At 41.3% G+C, this 25341-nt stretch overlaps 1 protein-coding gene across 1 annotated transcript in view; it reads left to right on the top strand.

Annotated features, from left to right (window-relative positions):
- klf7b (Kruppel like factor 7b) overlaps positions 1–25341 on the top strand; it is a 64595-nt gene that overhangs the window by 21039 nt on the left and 18215 nt on the right. Inside the window, exon 2 of the mRNA XM_085765736.1 lies at positions 21890–22547. Within this exon, the coding sequence (XP_085621862.1) occupies positions 21890–22547 (658 nt within the window). The remainder of the gene's footprint in view (positions 1–21889; positions 22548–25341) is intronic.

Genomic DNA, 25341 nt, shown 5'->3' with positions numbered 1-25341 from the left:
TGGAAAATTTCAGAATAGAATAAGAAAAGGAGAAAAAATTATACAACTGCCGGCACGCACACACACACACACACACACATGCTCACACACACATGCTCACACACACATACACACACACGCCCTGCAATCATTAAATGAATGTGTTCTTCAGAGTGCAAGCTGTCAGCAATATACCAAGAATACATCAGGGGGTAAAAGTCAGCATGTGTGCTGTATTACACAGTCTGTTCACACACATACACACACATTACATACAGACACACACACACACACACACACACACACACAGCACCACGGTACTGACATCATATCTATACACCATCATCATGCAGAACATCATTTAACAGCTTGCGGTGTCTGTTTGTGTTCAGACAAATGAGTGGGTGATAAAATCAGGCTTGTTGTTCAGGGTAGCAGCCATTTAAACTAAATGATCGTCACCAACAATAACCTCATTTAACTGGATGAGGAATGGGCGACGAGCGACAGTTCACCAAATAACTGCTGGGTGAGCTAATGAGCTCTCCGCCGGCGTGGAGATGAAAATAGGAATTTGTGGCTGCAGCTGTAAAAAAAAAAAAAAAAAACTGAAAAAAGGAAGGATTAATAACATGTTTCTGCTTTATTTACTTATGGAGTGATTTATTGAAAACCTTTAATGTCTCATTTTAATTTGCTGTTGCTGCCAAATACGGGAACAATTAATTCAAGTAATTCCACCTTCGCTAATGTTTCCAGCATGACTTTGATTAGTATCCTCTGTGCCTCCTTTGTGTGTTGTGGATATAATTCAGTACTCAGTTAAGAGTTTATGAATTTAGACCATTGATCTTGTGTCATTTGGTTTATCCTGTCTTAGACATACCTGAAGTAAAGGTTTAACATACTGTAAAGATGATAAACACTTTATGTATCTCAATTCCTGGCCTTCAGAGAGCAGCAGGACGGTCCAGACGTAGAAATTATGAGGATTACCGTGTTGGGTAGTGTTACATGTTAAAATCAGTGCTGCCCCTTCGACAACCTCCGTGGGCCTCAGGCGACCGAGCCTGATGCTTTCACTTCTTTTCCGTGACACCGACACGACGTGAAAAAATGTCTGTGAACTCGGTCACGCAATGCATGCCATGCCCCTCCAGGACCCTCCACGGGGAGACGGGATGGTAAAGGCCACAGTGAACACAGCTTGACTGACCTTAAACTGGCTTCTACTTCATCACACACACACACAGAGTTATAGATGGGTTGTCATATTGTCACACGCTGTAGCAAATGCAGCAGTAATATCAGCGTTTTCCAAAGCAGGATTCAAAGCAGTGCTACCTGCTGACAGCAGCTGATACTGAAGTAAAGCTCACCTCACTCAACAAAGGACAAGAATAAAAGTAATCAAACGTACATTTGCATACTTATCATGATTGGACCAGCTGCCGTGCACACGCCGCGGTGTGTCTTTCATACACCTAAATAAAGCCAGAAATGCCCTGTGGATTTGGATGGGAGATATAATGTGTGAGTGTGAGTGTGTGTGCAAGTGTGAAGAGTGCGCGTGTGTGCGTGCACGTACATTCACATGCATGCTACCTCCTCTCTGGCTAGTTGGCAGGAATGCAGTCTCATATCTCAGCATTAACATAATGTTCTCCTTCAGTGGGTTCATTGGGTTCAGTGCAGTGTTGTTCTGCAAGGCTGGTGGAAATTATATCTGTAGGACACCATCTTTCCTCTGCGCTCATGATTTGAGATGTGTTTATTTAATATACGTTCAGTATCTACTGTAATGAACATGTTTATGGGCGTCATTGAAGGGAATTCATGTTGCATCTTTGCTCTGAGAATTGACTCTTTATATTTAAAGAGATTTCATGAAGCACTTTTATGAGTCATTTAGTAAAGCAGCTTCTATTAACTTAATATTTTAACCTCAATATTTGTATTTGTTTTCCTATTTATTAACCACTCAAACCTGGTTCCTGCAGTAGCCTAGTCGTGTCAAGTTAGTTGATGTAGCCTACTGCACATGCAATTTACACAGTTTTCCCTATTTATTTATTTATTTTATTTTATTTAAAAAAGGACAATGTACATTAATAACATCAGCTTTTTTTTCCCTTTTTTTATAAAAAGGAAAAAAAAAAAGCTTAACGTAAATGTACCGGAGTTTTAGCAAATAGCTAATTTTCATCCGCTGTCCTCTGGCGGTTTACATGAAAAAGATTTTGTGTAATTCAGCCTCAAGTAATTCAACATTCAATAATTTTTCAGTAAATTTCCTCTGTAGCCAAACATGGTTTCTTGTCAGGAACTGGTCGTTGTGATTGTGTCTTGACAAGAGCTTCAGCCGACAGATTGGAGGCTGCCGTCGCCATCGGAAAGTGACAACACGTTTGGGGCTTGCTAGTTAGCATGCTAACTCAGGTAGAAGAAAAAAGGAGATAGAAGAGAAGTTAATATTGGTGTTGTTTCCCACCTGTTGAGAAAACTCTTGGTTTTGATGCTGAACTCATAATATTCTTATAGACTGGTAAGAAAACAGCTGCTAATGCTAATATTATGAAGCAATAGCAAAACTGGCAAATAGCTTCTTTAAAAACTAAAAAACCAGATGGAAACTGAACTAGCCTGTAGCCTGGCCACTACAAATAAAAGACGACTGGTTTCCGTTTCGTCGGCCTCGGATCCCCGTTCGAGACTGTTACCCAAAGGATTAATGTCAAACCCGTTTGTGAAAAGGTGAAACAGCAACAACAATTGAAGCGGACCAGAGCGGAGCCAGAAAGGCCGAGTTCAGACCTGGTCCCAGAGTGTCTCGGCCCCTGACAGACAGAGGAAAGGGACAAATGAGACAGTGTCAATATTGAAACAGGTTAATGGGCTAATGAATGTGGAGAGTTCTGCCTAATGTTCCCAACAGAGCTCCTAGCAAAACCATTAAAGCACTTTTATATGACTAGACAGGCACAATGCAGTAACTCGATTTATGGGGTGCTTTCATGGTCAATTAGGAAGGGAGAGAAAGGACTGATAGGGGAGGTTATTGTGTGTGTGTGTGTGTGTGTGTGTGTGTGTGGGTGTGTGGGTGTCAGTCAGTGTGTTTGTGTGTCAGAGAGAGATATAGTCTTATTTGCTGTGCATTACGCCTGTTTTGTTGGTATTGTCCAGAGCTACACAAGTTTGTTTCATTGTGATATAGTCTAGACCGGACGACACAATAACAATAACTATCAATCAATCAAACATCATCATGTATGTCATGAGAGAGGTGCCCATAAGTGACTGGGCGGACACCGACTAATATCAGTTCAACGGTCACCATGGGAATCCTCCAGATCTCAGTATATGTCAGACTGAATAATAAAGTTTGACATTACTTTTATGAAAGCAGAAGCTCCCGGTGGAGCCATCGCACCACGTTCTTTATTACCTTTTACACAGCTGACTGCAGGTGTGCTAAAATGTCCTTTCAACCTCAGAAATTTCCAGACGACCCTGCCCTCGAGGGTCTCGTAGGAAACGACAAAGATCACACCTGCAGAGATGGAAGTCGACCGCTCGAATACCAACACAAGTCAAACCAAGGACTTAATTACTGACCCCAAAGTGTTCCTGATGATATGAATTGAACTTTACGCCGTGTTTGAGAGGACTCCTGACTCTAGTCCAGATTGTCCCGGTTTCAAACAGGACCCTTTATAGCCTTCGTTCTTTAGTCCAAATGAGTATGATTCATTTGGGCAGATCAGAACAGTATAATTGTGCTCAGGTGCAGCTCATAGAAACCGCACCAAGACCCTTTAGAGGAAGTGGTCTCACTCTGGTTATTAACAAATTCTGAGGTAATTTGTTTGTGGTGGGAACATGATTAGACCTTCATATGACCCAACTGCAGTGCATACTCCTTTTATCCATGCTGTATTTGCTATATAGACTGTCTTCAGGACCTGCTTCCTGTGCTTACTTTCTCACTCCCACCTCAGAGTTATATGATTTATGACCTGTAGCAGGAAGTGGCACGACAAAATTAATTTGTACTTTCTGCTGCTGGAAGCTTGTTGTTGATGTAGTGACTAAATTTGCCCTCGCTAACCAGACAGGAACTTAATGTAGTTCACTCAATGGAACGAATTTTGTTTTGATGAGCTGGGCATAGCAGGATTAGATGAAACAGGATGTTGAGAACATCTTTCATCATTAGCTACCGACTCCCCTCCAATATCAGTGAAGTTGAACTCTATGCAAAAGCACAGCTTGAATTGGCTTACAGTTGAAATTTATGTATTTTGGTCAGATATTTTTTGCTTTTGTGCACAGTTTTTCAGACAGAACGCTTCTTAAATTGGCACATACTCCTGATTTAATAGAAACTGGAATAACAAAACGAAGGGTTCAGACATCAGCATGTGAATAAATCATGTTTATTGACTGTGTTTTGACATTTGGATCTGAGGTATTTGTCGAGATGTGGCTGTCACTGGTGTATTTCTTTGCTCTTCTTTGGTTGTGTAACTAAAGGATAAAGGAAATGTTTTGTTTTTTTCCCCACCACATTTAGCCACGACATTGTACATACACTGATGTATAATTAGCAGTTATTAATCATAACACCTTGTATTGTCAGTTCAGCTCTCACAAACCATCAACATGACCCTGGAATTCATTAAATCTTCATCGGAGGTGTAGCTACTCGACGGAGAACACAACAAATCTGTGCACACACACCTTTCTCACACAAACACACTCTCTGAGGTATACATGTGCTGCCCTCGGTTTCACACGCACACCAACACCAGGACTCTCCACTCTCTCTTTTGCATTACTGTAGATTCCCTCAGAGATTTGTTGCAGCAGGCAAAGTCAGTGGAGGATATTTTTAGTTTGCAAAAACAAATGGGATAGTGCGGTACTGTTCCTCTGCTCCCTTCCTCGTGATACATTCAGAGATAGAAAGAGTTGAATTTAATGGTTCAGTGATTGGAGCAGCAGTTCAGTGTGTAACCCTAATGACTCAATGAACCTTGCAGTGTAAAACATACTGAAGAAGCCTGTGTGTGGGTTACACAGATGTTTGTCCATGTTCAAAGCTAAATGGCTATGCTGTTTCTAGTAAACTACTAACACTCTGAGTTGAATTTAAACATAAAACAATAAACCGCAGCATGCTAACGTCAATATTTTTTGGGCTAAAATAATGAGGTATCTAAATTGTGTCCTCTATAGTGAATCATTTACTTTTGCCAAAGAAGGGAAACGTTTGGCTTACAGTATAGGGGTTAGGGTTAGGGTTAGCTAACAGCTAATTTGGCTTACTGTCATCATGTGACAAAACAAGCTACATGTAGCATGGGTCAACATTATAATTAATTTGGAGTCATGTCTGTGTTTTTCTAATGAGTTTAAGTCCAATATTTACTCTCTGTTGTGTTGTTATTGATTATTGGGGAAAATATCAGTTGACTTAGCTTGCTTACTGTGAGACCGCCAATTGCTCACTGTTTGATACTAGACTAGGCCGTCTTATTCTGTTAGCTTGAAACTGGATTCTCCACAGTAGCAGTGTTAGATTTATATCCTAGAGTCACTTGATTTAGTATTAAGAAAAATATTCTTGCACCTTTAACTTAAAGATAAATCTGCAGTAGGATATTTGTTAAACTTTATAGAGCGGTAGGAAACAAGTCTTTTCTCCAAGCACAGCTTTCCATGTTTACTGTGTTACTGTTACATAAATTATGAAAACATTAAGTATTTACAATTGCAAAATGCAAGTGGTTATGGCTTGAAAATATGGAGAAACCTCCCAAGACACAAATAATAACAAGAGAATTATAATAACTATCTTATTTTTGTTGTGATTGTTTGTGTTCCATCAAAGGCAATTTTCATTTATTTATAAGATAACGCTACCTCTTTTTTTTATATAAAAAAGGCTGGGATTTGGTTGTTTTGTGTTTACAGCTTCAGTATCTCAGGAGATGTGATTAACAGTTGTCAAAAACCGTTGTCTGCTATTCACAACAAACTGGGACATTTTTAAATGAAGTCTTTAGTATTTATAGAGCGTTATGAGAAAGGCCATCAAAATTGATTTCCTGTGTATTATAATGGAGGTTATGATGAGAAAACCAGGACCTCTGCCATTCTTTTTATTTATGATTTATGTGGGAAAATATTAAATGTTTTGTTACAAGGCTGAATATTCATCTTTTTTTAGTGCTTTTTCTTTTTTTTCCTACATTTTTGTTATGGGACAACAAGACATGAAAAGAAGACCATTGTTGTATTCTTGGTTCAGTCCTTTTAGGTGAGTGATGTCAAATGAAATTATGATTTAGCAATGTCTTTATTGCCTGATTCCATAATACAAAACAAAAACAAAAACAGCAGTGGCCTATCAGTAGAAATGCAAACCAAACAGCATGAAACCCCCTTTTAATGTTTTTTGTACATTAATGAATTGGTTTTCAAATTACAGTAAAAAGCTGTATCACTCATTGCCTGAAGGTGGTAACATCTACACCTGAAGTTGTTTTTGCAGTGAATTACTAATACTTTTACTGGTAGGTGTTGGAGAACTAATCTAACAGAGGACGTGGAGATGAATGTGAATGTGAATGTGAGTTTATGAATTAGAGGCACGTCTCACCTAAGTTGCACATCACCACGTTGCTTCTGCTCTGTCCAAGTCATTCTTTGTCCTACAGCTTTTATGAAACTACTTGGCGAAAGTGTCTCTTTACCTCTAACATTTACTCTTTACGTCTAAGTTTCATAGTCAATGGCTTTGGTAAAGTCAAGTGTTTAACACGCCGCTGTGGTGTGAATGGACGTGAACAAAAGCACTTCAAGTCAAAACCACTCAGCACTTCAAGTATCTCAGATTCACTTTGGCTGATAAAAAAAAAAGTATTGATATAAGAGGAAAAACACAGATTTATTCAACGCTTTACTCTCAAATTAGATAAGACGGAGCTTTAATGATCCCCGTGGGGAAGACTGAAGTGAGATGCAGCCGGGAGGACAATAAAATAAGAATATAGCCAGTGTGGGGTTGTGTCACATTAAAATATATCAACATAGCAGAACATTTTCAAGTGCCAAACACAGCTGTTTGGTGATATATCCTCCTCTCCTTGAGGTTAGATCGAGAGGAGATATGGAGATCTAACAGACACCAATACCAGTGTTAGGTACCATGTGTTTTTAGGAATTGCAAAATGGCAAAAAAAAAAAAAAAATGCTGTTGTATTTTAAAATATAGAAATAGTCGTTTTTCATGTTTTTGTAAAAGGGCAGGAAATGGTAAAAATTCAAAGGACAAAATGCAAGAGACAGGAAAGGGTTCATAGAAAGAGCCATTCACGTACAATCTGACTTAAAGGTTAGACACTGTCTGTCTGTGTGCGTGCGTGTGTGTGTGTGCGTGCGTGTGTGTATGTGCGTGCGTGTGTGTGTGTGATGTGTATGTACTGTCTGGATGTGATGTGTGGACAGCAAGCCCATCATTTTTCCAGCCCAGACAAATGCCTCATGGTGGAGGACAGGCCGTCCGACATGACAAATGACCTGCAGACAGAGAGAGAGAGATACAGACGGAGACAGAGAACGAGAGACGGAGAGAGAGAGAGAGAGAGAGAGAGAGATACAGACGGAGACAGAGAACGAGAGACGGAGAGAGAGAGAGAGAGAGATACAGACGTAGACGGAAAGTGAGAGAGAGATACAGACGGGGGAGAGAGAGTAGCTTCATTAACAGAAAGCACAACAGACAGAGGAACAGATGATTCTGCCACAGATTTCAATCCCTCCATCTCAGCCAATTAATGAAATAGCTTGGACACACACGTGCGCGCACACGCACACACACACACACACACACACACACACACACACACACAGGCACAAAGAGAGAGAGAATGGCCATAAGCCTGGTTAAGCAGTATTAAATTATTCCTCAAATTAAAAGGCCGTACCTGCCATGTCCTTTTAGAGCTCTGTCGTGTGTGTGTGTGTGTGTGTGTGTGTGTGTGTGCGCGCGCATGTGAGTGATTAAGCTGTTAATTAATTTTATGTCCTTGTATTTAATAACCATGGACAGTGAAAATGGAGTGTGTGTGTGTGTGTCAGAGAGAGAGGGGGTAGGATGAGTGAGTGTGTTCTGGTTAATGTCTCTGTTGTGACAGTTTTGTCTGTTTGAATATGATTTTTCACTAATTTCCTACATTATGATTAATGTGAGTATTGGAAATCATTTTTATTTTATTTTTTATTTTATTTAACCAGGCAGAATCATTAAGAACGAGTTCTTATTTACAATGATGGCCTGACAAGAGGCACAAGCTTCTTGAGGGGGAGGGGAGAGAGGGCTTAATATCACAAACCAGCCTCCAATTTATCAATTAAAGTAATAATATTTAGATTTGAAAACCAAAATAAAAACACTAATGGAGTTCAATCCAATTAGGTTTCATAACTTTCATTTATTTTTTTACTGATTTCATTTTGATTGATGATGTCAGGACGTCCTGAGTGTGGATGTGAAACCTGTGACTGGAGTGGAGTTGCTATACGTGTTGTTGCTGAAGTAACGGGACACTTCAGATGTTTCGGTAAGAGAAAGAGGAGGATGAGATCAGAGCAGGAAACACAGGAGGAGGAGGAGGAAGAGAGAACGAAAATAAAACATAGTGAAAGAAACAAGAAAGGATGAAAAAAGAGAAAGAGGAGTGGGTGACCTTTGCTTTGTGGACGAGGAAGGAGGAAGTGAAATGTGGGCTATGAAGAGAAAAGAGAGGGAGGAAGGGAGGGAGGGGTGATCATAGAGGTGAGGTAGGAGGAGGAGGAGGAGGAGGATGGGGGGGGGGGCTGCTCAAAGGCATGAAAATATAGAGAGAATACAGAGAAGATGGAGAGAGAGAGAGAGAGGCAGTTACACAGCAGGAGAGTCTGAGTGCTGTCCTCCATCAGAGACTGTTGATTAAAATTTCATTGGCTGAGGCTGGAGGTCGGAGGTGACGATCTGTGTGTGTGTGTGTGTGTGTGTGTGTGTGTGTGTGTGTGTGTGAGCGAGATTCAACATGAGCAATAAAAGCTCTCCTCCTCCTCCTCCTCCTCCTCCTCTTAGTGCACTCACTCACTCCTGTACTCTCTCCCTCATTGGTTAATCGTCTCTCTTTGTCTCTCGGCTGATAAACTGCTCTCTTAGTGCTCGTCTTATTTTGGAAGTGATAAAGCGATGATTTATCGGCCTTTGTTTACTATTTACTCATCATCACTAGTTTCATTGATTATAATAATGATAATGGCAGCTGCCCCATTAGTCCTGACGTCGTCCACGTGCGTCCTCAGGTCTGGGACATTTGTGAGCATCACTATGAGTCAGTGAGTTGGGACAGTTTAGAAATGCACTTTTAAAATCTTTAAGTGCCTGAATTCAATTGTTTTTCTTAGGAAATTATTTTCATTATTCTGATTATTTATTTATTTTCTTTCTGCTTTTGTTATCTCTGCATCATAGAATATGAACATCGCCTTTTAAGGCATCTCTGAGAGAACACATAAAGATTGATGATTGATGATTTAGATTCAAATATTCTGAATATTTTGATTATTTCTCACCCTTAAATGTTGAGTCATTAAGACTTTCCAGATGATAAACATCCACTCATAGGCTATCTGCTTATTCTGACTTAATTGATTAATATTTAACTTGTAAACATAAAGGTGCCAATACCACTTGAAGCATCTTTTCTTTTTACTATGAGAAATATCAACATGTTGTTCATTTTTATATAAAAGAAACAAAAATATCTGATCAAAGAATCGGATGTCTTCCTATTCAACCACCAAGTTTGGTGAGAGGATGAATTATTATTGAATAAACCTCCCCGGCTGCCGACGCCGACCTTCTCTCTGATCAAAGTCTGAGGGATCCCGGCGACGTCGCCTCCGTCCTCCTCCCGGGTCTCGTCTCCATTAACCTCTTTTATTGAAGCCCCCCCCCCCCCCCCACACGCACACACCCCCACACCCTGCTTTTCAAATCAGACCTCGCAGGACTCTGCTTTCATTTGTCCTGCTGCTTTTTCAATTAAAGGCAGGGTGAGAGGATACCTGAGCGCACACAGGTGTTCACACAAACACAGTGTCGCTGCTGCAGCATTGTGTTGTGTCAGCTGCTTTATCGAGCTTCATACAAAAGTGACAGTGTGTTGCTCCCAGCATGTGTGTGTGTCTTTGTGTGTATTTTGGGCTGGATTATTACTCAGTGGAGTGTGTGTGTGTGTGTGTTTGGTCAAAGCTGTGTGGTGTGGGTATTCATTTGAGGAAATAGCCTCTTTTACAAGCTTTGTGTCGAGGAAACTCTATACTTGTTTCATTCATATTATTTGGGAGGAAACATAAAAATTAAGATTTGACATAAAAATATACATTGTTCAATAACTGTATCGATAACAAAAATTATGAGAAAAGTCAACACAATGACAATAATGTGAACCACTGGGGTTAGGCAGCAAAAAAACAAGATTTTCAAAATACTAGAAAACACTTAATTGCTGATCATATTACAGGTTTGGGGCTTTTTAAGGTAAAAGTAATAATATTTCCTCACTCCACTGATTTGAAAAACCAAACAAGGTTTCCGCTGTGTGTCTCCCCACTTCCTGTGTCTAAAGTTCAACCCCATGAGTTCAATTTGAAGTCAGCGAGTGACAAGATGTTCAGATTATCCGGGTTTTTATCATTTACATGTTCCTCTCTAAAGCCAGTGTGGCTCAGGGGATTTTCTTTGCACATGAATGGTCGTGCAGTACAATCCCATCACAGATAAAAACACTGGTGCATCAAAGCCGAACGGTTCAGACACTGAGCTGTTTGGTTATGATGAGCTCCGTCCACCACTTCCATTGACTCCGTGCAGGTTCTGGTTCTCTGGGACGAACCCATCATCAGCTGGTTTTAGTGGAGAGAGTGGAGAGGACGGACGTCGTCTCTGTATCTTTGGTTCCAGTTTTTACCACAGCAGACGATCCATCACTAACTCAGCTCCAGTCCTTGTAATTTTGCTTTTAGGATACTTAAATTATCAACTCTTTATATTATTTATTCAGTAGCTTCTGTGATCTATTTAGCTGTTCGTACTGTTCAGGGAGGTTTCACTGGTGTTTGAAGCAGAGACCCTGAAGACCAGTGCAGGAAACTGGTGTCTCCAAACTGGCAGCTGCCCATGAGCTGAGGCTGCATGGAGGAGAGTTCATGTCCTATATCTGGAATATAGGTCCTGTATTGTATTGTGTAGAGAAATCCTAAAGTCACAGCTTATTTTGATATTCTAGGCAATAATGTGGCTCTTCTAACTTTTTCTCGCAACAGATTGTGTTGTAATTTGACTTAAAGCATTTTTGAATTCTTCATCAGAAGTTCATCATGAAATGATGCAACAACGATACAACAAAGAGGCAGAAACACGTCTCATGACTTTTTACATTTAAACATGAGCACATGGTGAGAGCTGCACTAAATCCCCCAGAATCCTGAGCCGTACTCACTCAGATATTTCAAACTACAGCACCATACATGATGATGAAATCTGGACTGGACATGCTCCAATCGCAATAGCACTGTAAGATGTCATATAAAAGAAGAAAATCTCCAGATGTGCTCCAGAGTCCTCCAAGAACCAAGAACCTTGGATTCTTGGGCTTTTTGCACAGTAGAGGTTGATGCCACGTACAGTAGATGAGCAGGAAATTATTTGCCCAATTTTGGGGCTTCATTTGCATTGGACATGTTTGATATTTATGATTAAAGATTGATCTGCCTCTGATTGAAATATCCACAGTAGCCAATGAGAGCGAGGAGGCCAGGAAGTGTCACCACTAACCAGATGTTGTGACCTTTTAAAGCCCATAAACATGGCAGCTAACTGAGCCAAATGGAAAATAAAGGAAGAAAACCAGTCAAAGGAAAAATGGCAACAACATCAGTGACTCTATAATGTCTCATGCAGTTTTGTTGTTTCTGTTTGGGACCTAATTCCCTTGTTCTATCTATTTCGTCTTGTTCTTTTTCTTCAATGTTGTAGTCTATGTGCCCTAGACGTCTTTCTCCCATGTTTTTAGTCCATGTGTTGTGTGTTTGTCTTCCTTGTTTTTAAATCCATGTTGTCTACCATCAAATATGACCACAATGGAAATAAGCCTTTGGGCTTTATTGTGTTTTAATCCTTTTGAACACTTGTCTAATGTTGTTCAATAAAGTTTTCAATTCAATTCAATTCAATGTGGGATCGACCGTAGACCATAATGAATAGGGCCAACGAGGGAAACACGTGGGTGTTGGATGTAACTTTTGATCATGTTAGTTCCTGTGAGAATCTCCACTGTGAAACCGTCACTACTGTACCAACAGCATGTGTGTGGTCCTGTGGTCTGGTCATATCATCTAGTGTGTGTGTGTGTGTGTGTATTTGTGTCCAGATGAATATAGTATTAAGAACTGGTTGAAACCGCCCTCATGTCTGTGATCTCCATGTTTTTAAAATGAGCTCAGATTTCAAGTGTTGCAGCCGTAGTTGTGATTTGGATCCGATTGCAGGATGTGCAGTTGTAAGTGTGTGTGTGTGTGTGTGTGTGTGTGTCTTCATATTGTAGCTGGTGCAGTAACTCAAACAGCTCCAGCATTTTCACAGATATCTTCACACAAACCTCTCTTCAGTCTCTAACAAAGCACACACACACACACACACACACACACACACACACACACACACACACAGAGGCTCTGCAGCACTGATGCTCGCTCAGACATAAAGGAAGCAGCTCGCCGCCAGTGGCACCCGTTTGATATTGTACACACTCTCGAGCATGAGCCATTATATATTCACACACATCAGTTAAAAGTCATTATGCTCTTCTCACTCTTACAAACACACACACACACACACACACACACACATGCGTGGAGTGTGTACACAGCCGCATCAGCAAATTAGCTGAATAAAGAGCCTCTTTTTGCCTTTTCTTTTGAGTGGCTAATTAGCCATCAGAGCTCGCTGTGTGGAGAGAGCGAAATCCATCAAGAGGTAGAGCTTCAAAGAGCAGTTTATGGAAGCCAAAGCACTTTAATTAGGACCTATTTGTATGGAGGGGGGAAAAAAGTGAAGAGAAAAACATAATTTGAAGCCAAAAGCTGTATAATGTGGAGTGAAAATAAACACACTCTGATGCACACACGCACACACATAGAGATACTGAGAGGCTGGATGAACTAACTAAAAGGAGAGATGAGATCATCGCAGGGGGAAGTGTCTCCCCATACAGGAGCATCAGTTGTCGTCAGGGAGGACGGTTTGCATGGAAACAGCTGGAGAACAGCTGGATTTAAGATGAAAGTCATGTGAGGAGAAGCCGGTGGTTTTTGGTCTTCGTGATCGTTTTTACCTTCTCTGTGCAAGAATCAGTTGCAGTTTGTGTGTCAAAGATGTTCTTAGCTATGAAGTAGCTTAACTTGCAGCTGAGAGCCCCAAAAGCACTTGCACTGACAACCAGCATGAAAAATATCAAAATAAACTCAGATCAAGCAAAGATTGACAAGTTTGAACACAAATCAGGAGGTGATATTATAAAATCAATGATTCTTCTTCTTTTTTCTTCTGCTAAAATTGTCTGTGTCTGCTGTTTCCTCACATGTGGACTGAATAAAACAGGTACAGAGAGAATCAGGTGTTTTGTAACTATTTCTAGATTTAAGAAACCAAGATCTCTCCTGATTGGATCTCTCCTGCAGCGCTTTAAACTTTGTTATAGGTGTTAAGCAATAGAGAACAAATCAAGAACAAATTAAGCAAACATCACCTTCTAACCCACACTGTGTTTGTGCATGAATGCCGATTTGGACTATAGTAGGTGGCTTTGTTGGCTTTGACTGCATTGAGAACTATGGCAGCCTGACGAGTCGTCTCAGTTCATGATCTGTGGAAGTTCAGGTCGGCTTTTAAAAAAAACAAAGATCAAGACTGACCCAGATGTTTCCCCTCGTTATTTCTTGAACACAGTCCCGTCTTCCTCTCGTACCTGACGTTCACATTTACATCACTGGATCCACGCAGTGACTGAGCTGTGCAGCTGCTTCATCTGTCTGACTGATGTTGTACAGATGTCTCCATCCTCAGAGCGGCACGAGGAGCTCATATGGAGGCTAAAAACAGCACGATCAAAGACTTATTTTTAAAAGTGTTTGACACCACAGTGGGGTAAGCTAATATTGTCAGAAAAGATCTCTCTATTTATAAAAACCTTTGTGCCGCAGTGTGAGGAGCTTTAATGAGACTTCAGTGCTTTTGGATGTCATGAATGTGAGTAGATGAGCGTTTCATGGTGAAATATTGAGTTTATCTCTTTCTATGAGGAGCAATTTCACTGCTGTTAGTACGTGTTAGTGTGGTGAAGCTGTTCACTGTGGTAAGTGGGATTTTGCATATGATTTTTTATTGGAAAACATTGCGATAATTGTGGAAATATAAGAGTTTCATATTAAAATGAGATAAAAACAGAACCATTCTGCGTCATGAAGTCACATAAGCAAACCTCAGACTGTTTAAACCTGGTTTTAATTGTTAATAAAGCTCATAAAAGCGAGGCGGGGTTTGTTATTATCGAGGAGTCTGATTGGTCCGTTCATGTTTGACTCGACTGCTTCAGTTCTTGACAGCAGAAGCTGTTGATGTGTCAAATAATCAGCGGGTTGTTGATGTGGCAATAAGCACGTGTGAAGCAGATCATTACAGGAAGTGTCACTTAACAAAACCATGTAAATGGCTTAATCTCACCGTTGTCCTAATGGAAATGTTAGTAACAGTCACCTAGCCCTGTGCGTGTAAACACAACAGGAGCTTCTCGCTGCTGCAGCCACTTGAATCTGTTTGCATAGCTTTGTCCTCAATGATCCTTTGTCTGTCAAAAGCTCTTAGCGCTTCCATCCAGAGCCCTCTGCTCTCCGCATTCATTATTAATGGACCTCAGCGGGCTGAGAACACACACACACGCACACTCGCTGGTCCTGCACGTCACAGGCAGCTATTTTAGACGAGATATTAAATCAAACACTCAAAACGTAGAGGGGAGAAAACACACACGTTCACTGAGTTATCTCTGTGTGTAAACATGAAATACAAACTGGATAAAAACTAGAGTCACCTCATGGTTGTTATTACTTCACCAATACACTTTTTTGTTTTGCATTTTGTGGGGGTCACCTTGACATTGATTTTCTGACCTTTCACCACTGAAGTCTAATCAGATGGTCCTTTTTTCCCAAATATGAATAAATGCCCTGAAGGCGTGACTGAAATTTGGTGCTGACAGGAGCAAAAGCACATTTTGTGAGGTCACTGTCGTCCCTGACCTTTGACCACCACAATGTAAACAGTTCATCCTGAAGTCCAAGTGAACGCTCCTGTCAAAGAAAGTCATAATATGTTGAGATACGTTGCATTCAAAATGCCAAACTTGTATTTGTAAGATCATTGTGACCTTGACCTATGACATTTAACCACAAATATCTAAATGGTTCATCCTTGAGATAAATGATAAATGTTTATGCCAAATTTGATTAAGGTCCATGAGTCATCATGTCCAACACAGAGGATTAAAAATATACAGTTATAGTAGATATTTAGAGCTTCAATCAAGTGTAACAAGGTCGACCACAGGTAATCTGACATCATTTCTTATTGACCTTGTTTGACCTTGACCTCTAATACTTTTGATAAACATTAATATGTGAAATAAATTTACTCAGGGTCAATTTTCCTTCGTATTGTACAGTTCACATGTCGTCAATCATCATGTTCTTGCACAGATTAAAGAGTAGAAACCACACATTCCCCTGATCTGCTGTAAGTGACAGGGCTGGCTCTCTGTGTTTTTTCTCTGTCACTCAATGTTAAAATTTGAAGCTCAGTTTCCCAGAACCAACCCCCCCCACCTCACACACACATACACCCACCGATCAATTTTCAGCATCAGATTTCAAGATCTCCATTGAAATGTGTTTGTTTTGTTAAGTAGCCTCTGTTATGGAGAGAAGATCAGCCAGCGAAACCAGAGCTCCGACAAACTGGAACAAAACAGTTCACTTTATTCATGTCATGTTTTTTTATATCTTATCTGAAATTACCTGAACCACCAAAGTGTGAAACTGGAGTTCAGACTAATGTGACATGTGGCTTTCAGAGGATTGGTTAGAAAACTATAGCGCGTTAACTGTGAAACTGATTAATATATACGTATCAGCCCTGATCACCACTAATTACATCTAATATGACAGAACACAGAGTTGATATACATACATATCTATTCACTGTTAGTATGTTTTTGAATTAGAAAGTGGTGTATATGGAAATATTTGGCTTCACTGTGGTAAACCAGCAGGGATAAGACATGAACACTCACAAGTCAGTTCTTCACAAACACAACAAGATGCAGCGTCTGCCATTTATTTCACCTGGAATCTAAAAGTAAATGAATGAAAACAGAAGCTCAGCCTGAATCTAAAGCTTTTTCTCACAGCAGCAGCCAACTCTGTTTGACCTCTGTCCTAGAAATATAAGATTGTTTTTTTTTGTTTTTTTTTGTTTTTTTGTACCTTTGACTTTTTGTCAGTGAGGCAGATTTTTCTTCAGCCAGAAGGATTCATGTCCAACCGAGTGTTGAAATGCTCCAGTCAGTCGGTCACAGGACATTTTCTCTGGGAAAAATGAACAGGAGGGTTACTGGTCTCTCCACAGTGTGTGTGTGTGTGTGTGTGTGTGTGTGTGTGTGTTATCCGATGTGACCTTTCTCCATATGGTGTGGGACTGAGCAGGGGGACAGGAGGTGAGCTTTACACATGCTATCAGTCTGAGATGTTAGCCAGCAGCCACTGACACGCACACACACACACACACACACACACTCGTACAGTACACATGCCAAACACACACAGACACACACACACACACACACATGCTGCAGGCCCTACATGTCATTGTTACCTGATATTCATTGTGTGTAGGAGAAGCAGACGAGGAGAAGGTCGTGTGATGTCAGAGATGGTGCGTTCACTTGCCGGCCGTGGGTTTGATTGCCGCTCGCTCCTCTTCAACAGCCTTGGGCTCTCTCTAACCCTCTGTCCTCCTCCCCGCCCACCTCCCACAATCCTCAGCACCAGTCCGGGCCCCGCCAGGAGACACACAGACCTTTTCTATTTTTGATTTCCAGTCCGAGGGAAAAAAAAAAAAGAGCAGGATACAGTGCGCCTTAAGACATCGCTAATGGAGACTGTATTTACTGTATCAAAGAGATGTGATATTCATGCTGCTGTTTCTGAGGAGGATGAATATGAATATAACACACTCTGCAGTAGTAAGATATTATTCTACAAAGCAGTGGAAAGGATGAAGGAGAAATTATCTCATTTTCATGGAAATCTTTTCCTCGTATCTTAATAATTTTTTTTTGCTTTTTTTTTTTGCTTGTGTCTTGCAGGCAGCAACTGCCCCAGTCCTTCAGAATAAAAGCATAATCTCCAGTAACATGAACAAAGCCAAGCCAAGAAAAGACAAAAACAAATCCATCCTTATAATTTTTGTATTTAAAAAAATAATATAGACAAAAATTCCCTAGAACAATATTGTTTATTCTACTATTGTAAAATTTACCCAATATTAAATTCACTTTATTTATTTTGTGAGAAAACTTATTTTCAACTGTATCCAAGTCGTGATAAAAAAAAAAGTATTCAGAATCTATACGACTCCATGCACAACCAGTGATGCTATTATTGAATTTACATTGAATTTTATATCTTGCAACAGTCGACATTTGCTAACCAATCAGAAACTAGTATTTCCATAACCACAACATCATCTAAACCGTTTAATGGGATCAATTGTAAAAACCTTTAAGCAAACGTAATGACCATTAGATGATGGGGATTTATTTCCTGGTTCAACCTGTAACGTCATCCTTTCACAGTAAGATTGGATAATTTGATACTTAAACTGTATTAACTCTTATTTCTATCAAATTACATTGGGCTTGTGATCCCTCTTGGACATGGAAAAACATTTGCAAGTTTCAGATTACTGAAACTGAAACTGAACTGAAATTATTTCATACCATAATGTACTAATACCACATAGAGAGAAACATACTTTAGTGTTTATGCTACCATTCAAAGAGAAAATCCAAACTTTCCACCTACTTTCTCTTTTCTATTGAAATATTTTTTCAAAAAGATGAAGCTGCCCTTGAATAATCACTGAATAATGTTCTCCTCACTCTGCTATTCAAACCACGCAGCTCTGTTGTCTTGAAATAAAGCTTTTGGCTTCCTGAAGTTCCTTCCCAGATAACCCGAAGGCTGCTGTATAATCTGCAGCACTGGTTTCCAGATGCATTAGCAGTGACTGATCTAATTTAAAAAGAGATGTAATAGCCCCCTTTAGCATACCTAACTAGATATTGTATTACACGCAGCAATTACCGAGAGGGATACAAATGCTAACAACAAATCACTGCACCAATCTGGACAACGGGGGCGAACCAGAAGGTTTCCCTCGCAGCGCTGGGATCAGCTTTACAAAAGACGCTGTTAACTGGGCGTCGTCTTTGTCGCTTTACACACTTGCTTATCGTTTCCCCAGTTTCCTTACGAAGCGTCGTAACCCCCCAGAGAAATATCTTTGATTTATATTCACATGCAAATGTGCATCCTTAGGAAAAATAAGGAGCATTCTTTTAAAGGGGAGCAAGAGGGAAAAAAGAGGGAGAGAGGGAAGTTCAGCTTATCACCCCTCCACAGATATATTCAGACTAAAATGTGTCGGTCTGGTCCGTCTCGTCGCTGAGACTGAGCCGAGTTAAAGCCGCGGCGCTGGCGTTGTCTGAATGGACGGACTCAACCAGCTGCAGCTAAGGAAGAAAAAAGAAAAAAAAAACTTGAGTGTAGTGTAGTGGCTGTAATTTGCTCCGATGACAGAGGTGGAAAGAGCCAAAGGATCAGGATGAGAAGCTCCAGCTGCCAAACAAGGGAGGAAGTTCATTTTTCCAAGTAGATACAGTGGAGGCCCTGTATGCTGGAGGACAGAGCAGGAGCCAGGTAGCTGAGAGGACGGAGACGGAGCTGTGGACGACAACACGTACACAAACACAGGCGTCATGACTTGTTTGTTTGTTTGAGTTGATGCTTTGAGGGTTTTTTGCCTGATTTTAAGATCATTTCTTCCAGAGAGTTCCTGTTTGAACAGATCTCGCTCTGGTTTGAGAAGCTGCAACAGGAGCTGCTCTGTGCTGTGATTCAGGGATGTCGAACCCTCTTGTTGATATTTTCCCATGCAACTGGACTGAAAGCTCTTATTTTAGTGTGAAGAATACATTGAGGCAGCTCATAACTGATTGCAGTTTGATTACTGTGGGCAAAAACCATTGCAAAGTTGGATTTGAAGCACTCGAAGCATTCATACATGTTTTAAAATAAAGAACAATCACACATTGAACATCCTGAACAACCTGATGGCAATATTTCCATGGAAACAGGAGCAGAATTTAGAAAAGATATTCATGAGTCTAATCATCAAACTTCAAACTCCATAAAAGAAAACATGTAATCATTAGTGATGAATGTAAAACAGCACTGGATCAATGGACTGTTTATGTTTTAACAGTGACAGTCTGTACATGATGGCTGACTGAGATATGATGTTCAAACATCTGGTTTGCATCTGTTTGCTGTGTAAAACCATGTGCACAACAAGAGACCAAAACTTTAAGAGCATTTAGGCAGGCTTGTTTGTAGTTTATATTTTTATATCGAGCAGCTGTGGGAACCTTTTCCTTTTATCTTTTGTAGATTATGATGGTCTACAAGCGGCTACATGTGTCTTATTTTCTCCGTGGGACGGGGGAAGGCAGACAGAATTTCGATAAAAACCAGTGTTGCAGGTGGGAGAGATCAAAGCGGGAGCAGGATCAGTGAAACAATCCCATGTAGACCTTTAGAAAGTGCTGTAGGTAGCTTTAAGTGAGTGAGACGGCAGAGGCAGAAATTACCAGAGACCCCCTAAAAAGAAAAGTTTGAGAGAGGAAGCTCTGCGGCTGGAGAAGTAGGTTAGTTAGTGACCCGAGCGGTTTCTGGCTCAACTCCCTGGAGGTAAAATGTGGCAGGTGCCTTTGACCTGGGAACTGACAGCACGGTCGACCAACAACTGTGATGATGCTGTACCGCTGCCAAAATCTGGAACATGTTGTTGTCAGGGGTAAAAAAAAAAAAAGAAAAAAGAAAAAACGCCCAGATGTCTCTGTTATCTCTGGATAAAGGTTGAATCAACACTTCAAAGAAGAAATACTTGCTTATTTTTCTCTGTGTCTCTTCCGTCTCCTTGATTTCTTCGTCTGACTTCGTTCTCTCTGTCATCTCTGCTCTCCTTCCCCTTTTCCCTCTGTCTTGCGATATAAACTGCCATGGCTGGTTGATTTGGGTGAGCAGTGGGGAACAGGCAAGGCTTCCACAGTTCAGGGCTCCGGAGAGCTCGGCCAGGCAGCAGCAATCAATCACAGACTAAATCCCTCCTCTCTCAGGACTGCCGTGTGCCAGGTGACATGGTCAACAGCTGCAGAGAAATATAAAGCCTGCTGCGGATGTTTGAATTTAAATAGACCAAGTAAACAGGGTCTCTCTCTCTCAAAAGTCCTCAGTCTGAGGAAAAACCGCTGAATGTAACCGATGTCACAAGGAGTCGTTAAGAGCCAAGTCTCTCCTCACTTAAAGAATTAACCTCATGGGTCTTTTCCCCTTAACAACCTCCTTCTTTCACTCGGGCAAATAATGACTGTCCTCCTCGCTCAGTCCCAAAGGTGAAAGTCGCAGGACTGCCACAAAGCCTCTGAAGGCTGCATGGTTGTGTGAACAAGGTGCTTGACTTCGACATGGGAGATTGTTGTTTAAAGAAACCAATGTTGACTGTTCCTAGTCCCAAAGAATAGTCAACACTGGCTTCTTTAAACCACGACCAAGGTCTTTACCAAACATTTACCAAGCTGCAGTCCATGAGTCATGTTTTGGAGCGGTCAAGTAGGTTGTATTGGACCGAACAAACAAACAAGACTTGTTCTCGAGAAAGGACTTAAAGGGACAACGAGGAGTTTTGGAAAGGGAAGTGTTTTCACACTACGTTTCCCATGAGCCTCCGGCGCAAGACGGACAAAAGCGAAAGTATTTGCCAAGAATGTTTTCATTCATCAAGAATGAAAGTCAGAGGTTCGAAGACGATCAGATACCGTTGTAGTTCCGACCATAAACGGCGATTCAGCAGCGTTATTCCCATGACCCGCCGGGCAGCGTCCGCGAAACCGAAAGTAGGAAATGCTGGGCGAGCTGACCATTAAATAATAATATCAAAATAACTATAAAGACAAAACAATATATTTATGGAAAATGGACCCATTAACAAGTGTGGGTAACGTAGATTCATCCATTAATACGAGACTCTTTTATAACCAAAAAAGAAAACTCCTAGTTGTCTCTTTAAACTAACACCTTTGTTTGGTTTTTTAGACACGTCAAGGAAGTCACCATTTATTTCTAAATATAGACTGTAGTCAAATCTGCTGAGGAAGGAATTGATGAATCTGAACAGCAAAAATTTAGTCATTAAACATAGTAAACACATAGACATCAGCGTGTGAAGAGCTGTGTATGAGTGTGACTGGGTGTTATTCGTCTGGTCTGGTTTCTGGTGCTGGTGCATGAATGAAATGACAAGTGTGACTTCTTTAGACTGAATAAACTTTGCACAATGTTAAGTATGTTTGTTTAATACTCGGGGTCCGTGTGTGTCCTTGTCTTGCAGACATGTCTAGAGTTGGAGCGGTATCTACAGACGGAGCCCAAGCGGCTCTCGGAGCTCTTCGACGAGGAGCTGGATTGCCTCCTGACACCGGCGTTCATGCAGGGTGGCGACAGCGACGAGGACCTGATGGACCCTCTTCTTCCCAGCCTGCCGGACCAGCCCAGCCCGCCGCCGCTACTCGTAACCCTCCCCAAGGTTCAGGCCAAGATCCTCCAGGTGCCCAACCACAGCAAGACCCAAGCGGCGGAAGCAGGGACCGAGACCCTCACGACCAAGGAGCAAGGAGTCCTCGGAGGAGTGAGCGCCGCACAGCTCAGCGCCGCCGTTACGTCCCTAACACCGCCGTCATCACCGGAGCTCGGCCGCCACCTCATCAAACCCACACAAACACTCACTGCGACGGCAGACGGCACCTTAACGCTCAAATTTGTGGCAAAGAAGGTCGGGTTGGGGGCCGCTAAGCTGGTGGCGGCGCGGGCGTTACCGTCGCCGCCCAGCCGAGGAGGGGGCCTCAGCGACGGCGAGCAGGGAGGAGGAGGAAGCCTGGGAGGAGACGTACCGGAGAACAAGAAGAGAGTCCACCGGTGCCAGTTTAACGGCTGCAGGAAGGTTTACACCAAGAGCTCCCATCTGAAGGCACATCAGAGGACCCACACTGGTAAGACCGCAACGCACCCGATACAACACCAACATCTTACCTACAACTGCTCTCCAGCACCTTGGACTGGGAATCAAACAGTGATCATGAGGTCACAATGGCAACCTTACATTGAGAGAACACTGCAGGACTTATACTCCTTAGTACCTGAGGCTCTTTAGCCCTGTAAAGAACTGAACCATGAAATAATTGTCAGAAAATTCAAACATTTTGAAATTGGACCCTTTATTGGACCTTCTGACAAAAAATATAATGACAAAAATATAACCCCCCCCCCCCCCAAAAAAAAAAAAAAAAATTGCATATCGGATTTGCATAGAAAATTACCTTGTACCTGCTGTATCTATTTTGATACACACATTTTCAACACGGTTCTGCTATAAAATAAGTTATGAAATATTAAGTAGTTTTACTTGGCATCAATGCAGTAACAGCTATTCCTATTGAAGTTTCAGTAACAATTTTTAAGTTTGTCTTACCTTAATTTTTTCAAAATTGGCAAAAGAAAACACATTTGCGTCACTGATTGACATATTGGATGTCCCAAGTGAAGGCCTGCTGGTGCATAAATAACTGCACCCTGGTGGATTATCTGATCATTGCTTGTATCTGACTGTATACATTAGATTTTTCATGGGGAAAAAAAATCACAGTGAAGATGTAGAGGTCTCAAAACCTCATGTATTTTCATGTGTCAAATTTGATACAAATGGCGACATAGGGTTAAGTCAAATATGCCACATGAGATCAAGTCCTTACGCCCGTTTTACTGATCATCATACCTCGTTTATGGCCCATGTATGGATGTGCAGGAAAAACCTGTAGATCTTTCAAATCAGTCTGTGATTGATGAGCTGCAATCAAGTGTGAAACACGACAGCGCAGCCATCTGTCATCTGGGTTTAACCGGCAATGAAACGGACCCAACGTCCCACGGTTTTAGAAGACGACAGCAGGACCACAGATACAGATATGGCAACCGAGTTGTTTTATGGCCAAAATTCTGTAATGCCGTTGGTCGGCCAAGTTGGTCACGTGACCTCTTGTTTTAACTGCTGATGCCAGAAGAGAAAAGACAGACCTGACAAGAGCATCAGCAGGGAAGAGACCGAGTGTCTGATGTCTGACTAGATATTGAAAATTATGACTCTATTCACATTTATTCAACTCTTCAACCTTCCCACTCGACACAGTATATACTCTACAATACTTATGCTGTATAGCTAGAGTTAATGATAATATATTATCCTTTACGTAGATTGCTCAAACCCGACGTTCGGGGGTTTAGAGCAAACATTGACTCAATATCTTAGTACAATTACCAGCAGGATGTCGTCATTTCTATAATGTGTTTAAATTTAAAGCTTTGATTAAGACTCAGCTCATGTATAACACTCACCTTGTATTGATTGAGCCGAGCCTCAGTGGAAATCTGTAAAGAAAACATTTAATATGTCTATTATCTGTTTTTTTTTAAGATTAGGACCTCCCTCCTTCTTCTTCTGCTTCACAGATGATCCTCTAGATTTATTAATTTCCTCATTAGCCTTGATACCAGCTGAGTGCCAAAAGGCCCTGCCTCAATAATTGCCTGTTGATTGATAGGAATAGTAGCAAATGACTTTGCGAATTCATCCGTGTCCGACCGGCTCTGACATGTGGCTTTAGCTGCTAACTACAGCTGCCCTGCCACTGACCCTCAGACAGAGCACACACACCAGGGGTAATGTGTCCGGTGGCCAGGAGCCGGGTGTGTTTTCTGCAGTGTTAGCATGTGTGCGATGGACTTTGTGTGGTTGAAGGAGACAGTTGTGTGAAGATGTGGATGATAAATGCATGATCTGTCTGAACTGAAACAGCTTTAAGTAAACTGAACGACATCTGTCGATAAGAAACAGTCAACCAAGCCGAAGCAGATCTTTGATGTGCGTCAAGTCTCAGGTCAAACCAGTTTGTAATTTTCTTGTTTCAGACACAGTTAAAGAATAAAATGTGCTCTGACTTTTCAGCAGATTTCACCAGTAAACCAAAGCAGAGCTGAGACCTTTGTTATTTTAACCAAAGACATTCAGCTTTAAAGGGATAGTTCAATATTTTGGCAGTAGGTTCGTTACCTTTAATTGTCGGTGCAAGCTATTTTTAGAACAGCGGGAAAAAAATTGTAACCTTCTGTTCTTATCTCATAGCGTGGTGAATGTGCAGGTCACAACTTGTCCATGAGAGCGTTTTGGAGTTGTTGGATTGTGTATTTGATGAGTTTGATGAGGGAAACCAAGAAATCCCATTAGCCTCCGTAGCGTAGCTCTGAGCAGCTCACGGCTCTGCTTTGCCATTCTAAAAATAGCTTTCACCGACAATTAAAGGTAACAAACCTACTCCTAAAACTATAGGGATTATGGCAATGGGCCAATTTGCCAAAATGTTGAACAATCCCTTTAAGCAAAAATCACCAAAAACTGTCAAATAGAGACTTCATGAATTGTCTGAGAAAAGCTAACAATTATTCATCCTGGAGCCTCTCTGAGCTACAACACTTGCCTTTAAACTGACAGGGACCAGTGTGGCACAGATTTGTACTCTCCTCAAAATCCTCTCAACTGTTTCCAAGTCCAAATATTTTCTGGATTGAGCATCTCTGAGCCACGAGTGACTGCAGCCGAATCCATCACTTATCTGCAGCATGGGGCCTGTGCCGACTTGTACCACCTGAAGCTAGCATTATTCAACCCCAGCCTTAACCACAGCATCATTTACGCTATCTTGGAGTGCTTCATGGCCTCTGGTTGTCGTCCTC

This window comes from Trachurus japonicus, chromosome 21, assembly GCF_045865225.1.
Source record: "Trachurus japonicus isolate A0001 chromosome 21, Traja_1.0".
In the NCBI taxonomy this organism is placed as follows: domain Eukaryota; kingdom Metazoa; phylum Chordata; class Actinopteri; order Carangiformes; family Carangidae; genus Trachurus; species Trachurus japonicus.
The sequence above is the reverse complement of the archived record's forward strand: the minus strand, read 5'-3'. Positions and strand labels throughout refer to the sequence as shown.